The sequence below is a fragment of the Vombatus ursinus genome, unplaced genomic scaffold (assembly GCF_900497805.2).
Source record: "Vombatus ursinus unplaced genomic scaffold, bare-nosed wombat genome assembly UNPS02014818.1, whole genome shotgun sequence".
In the NCBI taxonomy this organism is placed as follows: domain Eukaryota; kingdom Metazoa; phylum Chordata; class Mammalia; order Diprotodontia; family Vombatidae; genus Vombatus; species Vombatus ursinus.
The window spans coordinates 29346435-29359164 of NW_020954596.1; the positions used below are offsets into that span (position 1 = coordinate 29346435).

At 34.4% G+C, this 12730-nt stretch overlaps 1 protein-coding gene across 2 annotated transcripts in view; it reads left to right on the forward strand.

Moving 5' to 3' along the window:
- Nucleotides 1-12730, forward strand: part of SLIT2 (slit guidance ligand 2) — a 397271-nt gene that overhangs the window by 228060 nt on the left and 156481 nt on the right. For both annotated transcript variants that reach the window (XM_027836326.1, XM_027836327.1), the window contains exon 6: nt 8994-9065. In XM_027836326.1, coding sequence (XP_027692127.1) covers nt 8994-9065 — 72 coding nt within the window. The remainder of the gene's footprint in view (nt 1-8993; nt 9066-12730) is intronic.

Here is a 12730-nt window from a genome sequence, read left to right on the forward strand (position 1 = left end):
ATAGATAGATAGATAGATAGATAGATAGATAGATAGATAGATAGATAGATAGTTCGATGGATGATAGATTGACAGTCTCCCCCTACTAAAATGTGAGCTCCTTCAAGAGACTGTCTTATTTTGTTTTTTTTTTTGCATCCCCAGTATTTAGCAAAATCTTTGCACATAATAAGGGCTTGATAATTATTTCTTCAATTAATTTTTGTTCATTCTAATAAGTATCACCTAATGTTGTATCTTCAGATAGTTTTATAATTAGCTCAGCTCTTTTCTGACATCAGAAAGGTAAAAATCTCTTATGCCTAATGTAATGTTGATAGTCATCAGTGCCTCCCATACTTCTGTTAGAGCCTTAGTTCTTGTCTAAGTATATGTTTGGCTACCTGATTGAGGATGTTAGATGAGAGGAGAGGAACAGACGAACTCCAATGAAGAGGCTGATGTCCCTTTCACAGTATCTTAAACAACAGCCCATAACATGACCCAAGAGGGATCCCTCATGATATAAAACTCTTTGATGAGCCTCAAATCTATCTGGAGACTATGGTTCTGATTTTGAACATTTGTCATCAAAGTTATGAAGACACTGAAGCCTAGAGACATAAAATGACTTCCCTAAGCTCACACAAGTGACATTTTGTTAGAAGTATTATTCCTTACACCAAGAAGGTCAGAGCTACATAAGGTTCTTTTAATATCCAGAAAGTTTTGCTTAGGGGTTGGAATGAACTTGCGTATCTTTCAGTAGCAAGGGATAAAAAAGGCTTCAGAAATCATGCAGCTTCTAAAAGAGCAATAATTCGTATGGGGAGCTATCCATGTTTCTGTGATTACCTTACTGACTACCCTAACTTATTTCTTATTTCCATTTTTAAAAAAGTTTTGATGGCCTAGCCTAGCCCATCCAAATTGCTATATTTCCTGATCTGTTATATCAGTTTGAGTACATGTTAGAGGATTTTTTTTCTTTCTTGACAAAGGAAGTTTTATAAAATTATTACCAAGATTTTGAGTCTCCCTAATATAAACTTGGAGCCTTAAAAAAATCTAACCACATCTTCTTGTCCTTATTTAAATGATCTAGGATTAGGTTAAATCCACTATTAGATTCCTTGACTAGTATCTTCTACACCTTGCAAACATTTTAATTACCTTTATCAGACCCTTTAAGGATACTAAAATTTCTAACATGTGTCTTATTAACTCCTATGTTATCTCTGAGTTGCAGGTATATAGAAACTATATGAATTAAATGACCAATAATTCGAAGCTTATTCTCTTATGAAATAAGTATTGTTTACCTCTGAGAAATATGAGCTTATTCCCTGATTATTCAATTAATTAAAAATTTTAATCTGGTTTGTTCTGTCTATAATGCCTATTGCATACACTACTTTCTTTCCCTTCCTTCTACCATCAGCCTAGTGAATTTTTGAACCTTCTAATTTTAGTAATCACAGGCCAGTTGAACATATTTATGCAGAGCTGGAGGATTGAAATCACTTAGAAATTAGAGGAGGTAGAAAAGGGGGGCTTCTTTAAAAGAATGGTTCCAAAGTATCAAGAGAAAGAAAGATAAATGGCATATTTGAAGGAATCTATTTGGTGTGTGGGAGTAGAGGCAGGGAAGAAATATGGATGGATTCATTGGAAAAGGTTTCATATCTAGAATCAGAGGGCCCAAGTTTAGATCTCATCTCAGTTACTATCCATGTGACTTTGGTCAAGTCACTTAACCTCTATTGGCAACCTGAGGGAATGGATGTCCCCTAAAATACCTTCTAATTTTATATGTATGGTATATAAACTTATGAGAGATAATCCCTGATCTTCCTAGCCCCTGGTTCTACTTTTCTACTTTCTTTTCCTAAACCTTCCATGTCTGGTAAGGAAGAACAACTTTAGGACTTCTACCCCAAAGACATTTTGGGACATCTGAAAAAAGTTCAGAGGGATATGAAAAGAAACTCTCAGAGTAGGATCAAGCTTCCTCCCCCCTATATATAAAGTCCCATAGTACCATGTACCTATGCTTGAAGGCCAGGGTCTTTCTTAGTCCAAAGTCTGGTTTAGTGCCAGATTCTCTGGGTGAAATTGGATAGGACAGAAGCAGCCAATAATCTTCATTTCTGTGCATAGCCACCTTTCCCTCTTCCCCCTCACTACTCTCTACGTAGCATTCCATCTAGTAGGGAGTAACAGAAGGTTACTGAGAAGAGTTGGAAACCTGAGTTACAAACTGCATCTCATACAACCAAACTATTGCAGAATCTTTATAACTTTTCCTCCAGCCTTAGCCTATCATATATTGGTAGCAGATTGCCACTGGACTAATAATTGAGACTCTGCTTTCATTATATCACTTCCATGTTTGAAAACCTCCAGTGATTCTCTCTTAACCATCGAATAATGTCAACATTTCCTATGTACCTTTGCAATCAAGGTCCTCCACAATATGAACCACAACTATCTTTCTAACATTGCATTCTAGAAATCTCTTGTAATGGCTTTCAACTCTAGCTGACTGATCTACTCACTATCCCCCAAATATGCTGTATATTCTCCTTCCTTCTACAGTATAAAAGGCCTACTTTTAGGCCAGTTCCTTTCCCTTGCCCAATCCCAAGACTGCCACCCCACAGGAACCAGTGGCTTCCTCCAAACTTCCCTGTGCTACCTAGCCTGGGGATTTGAGTTAAAAGAAGGTTATCAGGCTCAGCAGGAGCTCATAATGGGAAGGAAAATGATGTCATCTACAGAGATTCAGGACCAGCCATGCCTCTCCTCCATACCTTAGAGTAAACTCTTACTAATTTGTAAAATGAGAATGATAATATTTGTATTACCAACCTTAAAGGGTGGTTAGGAGGGAAATACTTTGCCTACTACAAAGGCAAACTTGATATGTCATATCCTCAGCCAAAATTTTAGAAAAAAACACTGATAGGAAAGGTAAATAATATGTGGATGTGACTGCATATGCTCTTGTGTTTATGAATAAATCTTAGAGGACATAGCCTAAACCAGAATTTTTTTTTAACATTTTGTGTGTCCTGGTTCCTTTGGAAGTTAGGTGATTCCTAAGGATCCTTTTTCAGAATGTTTTCAAATGCATAAAATAAAATCCATATAATTTCAAAGGAAGCATTAGGTTATTATAATTGCTAATAATCACAATAACTAATATTTGTATGTTTTATGGTTTGCAAAATCTTTACATGTTATCTCATTTATTGCAATAAAAATATATATTTTTTTCCTATTCAAGTCATTGAAATCTGTGGACTCCAGAATAGGAAACCCTAATCTAAAACTTTCATTTGAAATGTGAAGAAATTGAAGGCTAGAGTGGTGATTTGACCTATCCAATATTCTGCAGCTATTTAGACTCCTGATCCTTAAGTCATAGTCCTTTTTGCCTTGTGAGCACTCTTAATAATTTGAACTTCAAACATCCTTGGAAGGTAGCTATTGCAGTCTGCTTTGTCATTTGGTTCTTTTGGTGGTTGTCATCTTCTTTATTGCATTGTTAGCAGGAGCAAGGTCTTGCACGTGGTGTATGCCCCATTAATTATTTTTGGTGAATAAAAATGGATGAATGATCAAATATTGTTAAGGTAAATAATTTCTTAGAATGTTCATGAAGAGTCTGAAATTTTTATTCCACCATTACCAGGAGATAAATTGAAACTGATAGAAAAGTGACTAGTCCTGACTCACCACTGATGGGATTAAGTGATAAAATCTTTCTGGCCACTCTTACTACTTCTCTTCTACAAGGCATTAGAAAAGATTCTCATTAAGAGGGCATTCTCTTTCTGGTTTAGAGTTGATCAGTTTCCTTAAATCTAATTCAATGTTCCTTCTTTTTCAGTATTTCAATATTCTTAAAATTGTGAGAAGCACTAAAGCATTGGAACACCTTTGTCAGTAAACTGGGCTTGTTCTAAGGAATTTTAAAGATCTGTGATTTTACTAATGATATAAATTCCTCAAAACAGTAATCCCAGTTTCTTTACTGCTTACTGGGTGACTTTGAAAGGCATATTATTTAAGCCCCCAAATTCATCATCCTGTAGCCTACCTGGTGATGAGCCTTCATGCTTAACTAGGCTGATCCCTGGATTATAGTTACTCAGTCCATCACTGGGTGACTCCTGTATAATCTGACTCTTTCTTCATCTTAGGGCAAAGTTAAACCTGCACCATTAAAGAATTTTCAAGTAGAGTGCAATCTCTAGGAGGGCTTATCAAATCAGAAATGCTTTACTATTTATTAGAAATAATATTTAATTTAAAATTGAGTCCCTGGAGTTTATAGTATATGCAGAATTCATCAGATATGTAGAATTCATCAGTAGGTCTCAGTTTAAACCATTCTCTTCAGAAAAGGTTCTCTCTCAGTTTTAATGATATTCAGGTATTAAGACACCACAGTCTTATTAAGGGAAGAGGGAAAATATGGAAGTGAGAGGAGAAGGAAATTGTAGACATACCCTCAAAATGTTGCTGATTGATAATGGAAATTCACTCTACCTTGTCCAAATCATTATTTCTGTAATCTATGGACCTCCTGGTCACTTTTCATGCTCTCTAATTCATTTAGCACTTAATACAAAGTATTCTTCCTCATTCCATCCACAGCCCTGTTTGTATACCCACTCCTTCCAGTTTGTCTTCTATGTCTAGTCTACCTCTGCCACAAATAGGAAATATCAGTGCCTAGAACTACCCATACTATACTTCTCTCCTCCCACCCCCAAGAATACTCAGCTGAATTTACCCCAGGTGGCAGAATGCCTAGTGTGAGTTCCTAACTATTACTCTTATCACCATGGAAGCATTAAATCTGGTGGACTTTTTAGTATTGGCATTTTGATAAGGCATTTTTTTTAAAGACCTGCCACTCCTACACCCAATCTTTCCACCTACACACACACACACACACACACACACACACACACACACACACACACACACACATGTTTGGCTTCCTGTACCTATCTTCAGGAAAAGTCTTTCTGCTCCCTTCTCTTACTGTGATCAAAAATGTCCTTCATTATTGGATAAATTATCCTCAAATTTTTCCTCTTGTTGCCTATTGCCAACTTTGATGTCAGGTGCTACATATAGTGGCAACCTAGAAAGAGATCAACTCTTTTAAATGGCTCCAAAGGATGAGCAGAAAGTGCTAAGCAAAATTATTTCTTAGTACGTTATAGCTAGGAGGCATAGTAGATAGAGGATTCATACTGAAGTCAGGAAGACCTGAGTTCAAATCCAGACTCAGACACTAGTTACATGATACCGAGCAAGTCATTTAACTTCTGTCTGTCCCAGTCTCCTCATGCACAAAATGGGAATGATGATAACATTAACCACTAAGGGTTATTGTGAGTTTAGTATGAAATAAGATTTGCTTAGAGGCTTACAAACCTTAAAGCTCTATATAATTGCTAGCTATTGTTATTATTATCGTTATTATTCTATGTTCAATCTTTGTTCATTGACCATCAATGTAGGATCACTACACCTCTTTGAATCTCAGTTTGCTTATCTATAAAATGGAGGTCTTACACTAGCTGCCCCCTTAAGATCCCTTAGATGTCTAATCCTGTGATGTACCACATTTAAGAAGCAACAGGCTTAAATGCAAAAGAAAAGTTATTAATACTTGTGGATTCAGTCAATCCACAAGTGTCAATACCTTTTTATGTCCTTTTTGATATTGAGAGTTGATGAGCAGGAGGACACTGACTGTTTGAAGGTGATGATGGTTGTGGTGGGAAGATGCAATCTGGGTCACTCACAGCCACCAATACCACCAAAATGGAGAAGGGGACACTAACCTCCCCATAAAAATAGTACTTCAGATGTTTATATCATAGACATGCAGACATATAGGAGCTTATCAGGGATACTGCCATTGAGCTGGATTTTGGATCCTAACCCCGATTTACATGATTTATGGAGATTGTGTTAGTTTGTTTTGACATTTGCAAAATGGTTTTGAAGGAGCATCATTCCCAGAGGAATGGGTAAGTAAGACTGCACTGTGTTCACAACATCCCCAAAAGACCGTAATACCCTAGTGATTAAATCTATGGAAACACTTCTATTACTAGTAGTAGCCTAAAGAAACATGTATTGTGCAAACATAGACATTGTTAAAGAGAACACCAACAATAACAAAGTTTTTTTGTTGTTTGTTTTGTTTTGATTCTGACTGGTCTCAACTTGTGCCTATTGAAAGAAGTTGTCTGCCTTTCAGTTATTTCTTGTGGGACAAGATTTGCTTCAGTGCTTTCCCTCATGCTAAGCTTTCCCTCTGTCTATAGTCTGGATGGTTTAAAAGAAGCTGCATCAGCGCTGATTTATACATTGACAGCTAAGGATAATAAGATATGGGCAAACACAAGGCTCACCCTTTTACAGGTTAACCTGCAGGCTGACTGCATTAGGCAAATCTGATGGCATTAAAAGATTTTGCCAATTTGTCTGGAAACAATTTCTCTTTTGTACTGTGTCAAGGGTAACATTTCATGCCATTGTACTAATTTAAATGGCTTTGATAAATAGTACTAGAGGTTAGAGAATGGTACTATGGATATATTTTAACACTCCAAAAAAAAGGCTATTAACTTAATTGTCAGATGAGATTAATCTATAAAAAACAAGATAACTCAGGAATACAAACTTTGTCTTTTAATGTTCGGGCTCCAAAATCACATCAAGTTGCTATAAAAGGTGCCTTAGAAAATAAAACTATTCTTCTTCAGGAATTCCTCATAAGGAACAACACTGCTACTCTATGTCATAATAAGTAGTAGATCTCATTTTGGATGGCCTTTTCCTATAAAACAACAAAAAACTATGCCTTCTGAGTGGCATTCTTGGTCTTAGATTGGATGGCATGGGTTGTACCATTTGCATCATGTAAAGGTGTGCCCATTTATAATAACTGCCACTTCAGATGCCTTTCAAAATGAGATGTATTATAATGTCATAAGATACATGTATGTGTGGATGTATATATATGAACACGCATGCACATGTCTGAACACATGTATATTTATTTATATACATGTATGTGTATACAGACAGGTTATATGTACACACATGCATATGTGCATGTGTGGATATGTACAATAACATATGTATGTGTATATGCGTAGGTGTCAAATGCATTATCCACAGACGGCAAGTGGTCCACTGCAAAGTGCAGCCCCAAAAGATTAAAATGTAATTAGGAAATAATTAACAACAAAAATAAAAATATAATAAAACATAGACAATATTATATTTTAAACTGTCAATATGTGGTCCACAGGGATCTTTATGTCCAGTTTAGTGGCCCTGTTGAACTTGACACCACTATATATGTGCATGTTTATATATTATATATTTACGTATAAACAATGTCTACTTCCTGTATGTGTGTATATGTATTATATTTATATATAATGCATAAGTCAAGAAATTTAAAGAAGCTTTTTGAGGAGTCACTAGCTTAAATTATTGTACTGGTTTGTAATGTTTTAATGAGGAAAGCACTTAGCCTGCAGTCATATGCTTACCAATGCTTCAAGAAATAGCTCTCAAGTAGGTGCATTAGTCCCGGTGGCTAATACAGAATTAGAAACATGAAGGGCAAGTGTATTTGTATTGTGGTCACATTCTTAGTCCTGTATGATGGCTTTCACTCGTCTCTGCATCTGAAGATCATAGGCTTTTTTTTTTGTTTTTGTTTTGTTTTGTTTTGTTTTATACTAGTTTGGCAACATTCCATTACTCTTTCAAGTGAAGCACTAAAATACTTGCCTTCCTAGGATAATAATAACCTCACGCACCTCGTCACCTGCTTTAAGCAACAACTCCTTAGACTACCCTTCTGAAAAGTGATTGTTCACGGTGAAGATCTTCTTGCTTCTGTATTTGGATGTTTATTTCAACAAAGTGGATTGCTATTTTTTTATAAAGAAATCCTATTAATTAAAAAAAGGAAAAGGACACTTCAAAACTACTAGGTTTGGGTTACTCTTTAATTTTGTATTCAGGACAAACAATTTAGGTACTCTTTTCAATAGGGGAAAAGCAGTTACTTTGAAATAGGTGCTATTTTGAATAAAGTGCTATATTTAAGTTTTTACTGAAGTGTATGGACATAAAATAGATTTTAGCGATCCTTGTGTGGAATGTACTCCATGTGAAATGTGAGTTTGCAAATGAAGTAATATCATCCAAAGGAAGAAATTATTTTCCAAAATTTAGTCACTTAAAAACTAGTAAGGTATACTCTAGATATCTATATTGTACCCTTTTAAGTTACAGAATTCAAAAGTAGCCATGCTTACAATGCAGATAATTTGAAGGAATCAAATTAAGTGAAGAATCAAGTTTGATATAGAATAAGTGCATGCTTTCTAAAATATATTACTTGGGGAAAGGAAGGCATATATGAAGGATTCTTCTGTTTCTGGATTTGGAGTTCTAAAAGGAAACAGCTTTTTAAAAAGAAAACTCAAAGTATTATTGCTTTTTCTTGCCAAGGATAGTGAAATTAACATGCAGCTGGGCTTCTCTGATAAATGGATTCTGTTAGGTCACTGAGGGGATGCATGTGACATTAAGTGATTTACAGTCCTTTACCTTAATGAAATTGTTTCAGCAAGATGACGCTGAGAGCTTTTAATGGATAGCTTTTCTTGATGTAATGAAATTGCATTCCTATGGCATTTAATATAAGGTGGAGTTATTATTTACTGGAGCTTTCCCAAGGCTGCTGTTTGCACAGACAGTTCAGAACAAAAAGAGATTTCAGTGGCGGCATCAAGGCCAGAATGGCGTGTGACATTCTTAAGCAGATGAGTTTATTTGGGAAAGCATTTCATTTGGTGAAGCCTAGATTCATAGATCCTTGAAGAGACTTTCTTAGGCATAACACTGCCAGTGTTCCTTCCTTTTTACGTATATCCTCCTAATCTGTTTAACAGGCAACTGGATTACAACCAGATCAGCTGTATTGAAGATGGGGCATTTAGGGCTCTACGGGACCTGGAAGTGCTGTAAGTACTGCTTGTATCTCTTACTCTTAAGAGAAGCTTTATATCTAGGGAGTTCTAATGTAAGAGCTTATCTCCTAACAGAAATCCTTGTGTCAAAGTGGCCTAGTGAAGAGACACCTTAAATAAATCAGTGACCCGCTATAAAAGATCCCTAAATATTAGTATTGATAATATATGCATATATCTGTTTGTATACTGAAGGAAATGCACAAATATGTATACATAGTCTGCCATGGAAGTATCCCTTCATATAGCAAGATAGATTGTCTACAGAATTATTTCATATATAGCCAGAAATGGCAAATATTGAGATGAATGCAATTAACCCAAAGTGGGAAAAAATTACAAATGATGCCATTTTTATAGCAAGGTGTTCCATTGTTTATATGGTATTATGTTGTTGATACTGCATGTTATTATGCCACATGATAACTTTTTCTTCTAAGAAAAAATGTCATTTTTTCAATGAGGTAATGTAACAGTATTTTGAAAGAGTTAATTGTTTAGATCAGCTCCATTATTTTCTGAACCACCCAAGCAGTTTATTTTTAGGGACTATATAACTAGTATTGAAGTAGAAAACACATACATACACACAAGAATTGATCTTCTATTGCAATCTTTACTTTTTATTTATTCTTTTGAAATATCTGGCAAAGGAGAAAAGGTAATAAAATAATGTACACTCACAACCCTTCACCTCAAAATGATAACTTCACTGAAAATGAAAATATAATTACCAAGGATTTGAAGCCTCTCAAACATTCCAGGAATATTTTTTTCCTGCCAACCTTACAATCCTGGTTATTTTTTACATTCAAAAAAGGCAAAAGAATTTTGCTCTCTCCCAGCAAAGCATTCCCCTGTGTTTTAAATCATCCTCAGCCCAAACAAAATAGTCAGAAAATCAAAGAGAGGCTTTGAATTTTCAGTCTTTTCATTGGAATTTATCCAGAATTCAGAAAATCCTCCTGATAAATTGAGTTCAGGGAACAGAATGTGGTCAATCAAATAAATTGATTCAGCAGCATTTATACAGCAGCAGTAGATTTTTGCTCAGTGGCAGTGTTTTATTTGGAGTATATTTTGTACTTTCCCTCATATTATTTGGTTTCAATGCCTTAAGTAAACTAATAGAGTCAGTTCAATTACCCAGTGTTAATAGATATTTTAAAAATCAGTATGTAAAAACATGTTAATTGGTGGTAAGAAAAATGTTAATGATTAAGATATTTAACTTTCCTTAGTCACTTAAGTTGTTCTGTATACTTCTGCTATGTTTTGGAAACTTGTTTTTAAAATCCTGTGAGCACTGTCAGTTTACCTCTAACAAACACATCCAAGTAGTCATGATTTAAATTTCATCTACTACACTGATGTTCTAGCACACTCTTTAAATTAAAATTTACAATAAAGCTGTTGTCAACAATATTAAAAACGATAGTATTCCTGGTGATAATTCAAAGCCAGCACACTTGAAGTTAGACCGTAATCCCACAGTAGTAGCATTGTGTCAAAAAGGCAGACAAACTAACTAAACTTTGTGCCTGAAAATAAATGTATGTATGTATGTATATATGTATGTATATATAATTCAGTTAAATGTAATCTCTTCATCCCCCCCAAATTTACAATGGAGACCCCTTAAAGAGAATCAAAATTACCTCAAGTTAATTTTCATGCAAACATGCTAAATGATTAGCTAAATTAAATCCTATAAACATATATTATATGTATATATACATACATGTGTATACATACATGAATAAATTCTTAGATACTAAATTTAAATGCATTTGCAATGTTAAATAACTCTTTGCCCCTAATTATTGTAATCATGAAGTTTCTTTATTGAATATGTCCAGATTTCCTAAAATTTGGAAACATAATTTTGAAAAGCCAATTATTGGAAGCACATTCACGTATTATGTTTTGTTTGGCATGGTACCAGGTAATCTAAATAATGATTCTACCTAGAAAAACTGGTGTAAAACATAAGATAAAATATTCAGTATATGTTTTGGGAAAGATAGCTGATTGATGGAATCAAAGAGAGAGAAAGTTTGGTTAATAAAAAAACTTTCAATATATTGATAATATTATACACACATATACATTCACACTTGTATATCTAGATAATGCTTGGGTCAATCTGTGATTTCCTCAATTTCAGGATCTCTTCTATTAGCACATATTCAAACCCACCCACACCTCTTCTCATATGTAACTCTTGTCTATTTCTTCCTCCAAATGTTTCACATCTATATGTAATTCCTCACCAGTAAATAAAGGATTCTAAGGCATGTATTCTGTGAAATCACAATCATTGACATACTCTTTTTTACATTTAGCTCCATAAAATTCTCCCAAATTTAGTAACAATCTTTGTGTGAATTTCTCATTGCAAGTCAATAAAATGTTGGAGATTCTATAATCTATACTTCAAATCCAGTGGTATTTTGTATATTCAGTATTTTTATACATATAATATTGAAGTGAACTTTAGAGGAATACTTTTGAGTCTTGAAATTATGGGTAACTTTGTGAATTATACTACATAGCTAAGCCCCCATTTTTCCTTAAACTTTAACAAAGAGTTGAATTTTCACTACTGATCATAACAAATGCAAAAGAAGAAAAAGTAAGTGTATAATATACAGTAAGAAAAAATCTTTATTTAATCAGGATTTCATACCTATAGTCTTTTTATTTTGTGATCCATTAAAACTCTGGTTGATATATATTTATCTATAATAAAAGACAAAAAAATTGATATTATTCAATGGAATGATATGATGGAAAGAGCAGTGGCTTTGGAGACGGAGGGCTTGGGTTCAAACCCTACTTCTGACATTTACTACCTTTTGCAAATCTCTTAACCTTCATGGGACTCAGTTTCCTCACCTGGAAAATGAGAAGCTTGTACCAGATGGTCTCTTAGATTATTTCAAGCTTGTTTGTATGAGCTTATGATCCTATGAAATAGGAATTGGAATAATTAAAAGAATAAGAAGTATTTATAACAGTTATCTGAACGAAATTCATATGGAAAGAGGACTCTGAATTTCTATGTGCATTGGAGAATTTGTATTTATTGACCTTCACGCAGAATTGCCAAAGGTAGGTGTTAACTCCCTCTTCTTCTCATAACTCTAGAAAATGTGTCATCATGTGCAGAATCAGCAAGTTTCTCAAAGTAGCATTTTTAACCTTTTTTTTCTACTTCAGCACACTTTTCAATTTTGAAATTTGTTTTGACAAACCATAAGACAGTAAAGAGAAGGGTATGATTGTTTTAACCACAAGCCATTTATGATGAATGGTACAAGTGGGCCATGCATTGATGCAGATACTGATTATGAAAAGAGTGGAAATTTCTCAAGAGAGAAATTGTGATTTCCCACTGAATATTTCACTGTATATTGATGTCTTGGGGCACCACGATAGAGAAAAAAATGTTGTAGAGATGTAAAAACATCTTCATACAATAAATTTACTCATGCATTTTTCTTGTAAATGACCTACATCTCAGAAAACAAGGTATTAAAAATAAGATGATCATTTTTTTTGGACTGTCTTAGAAAGTAAAATGTGCAAATGAGATCATCTGGTGAATTAGAACTATGTTGATAGCAAATTTTTGAGAATTCAGCACCAAAACCCTA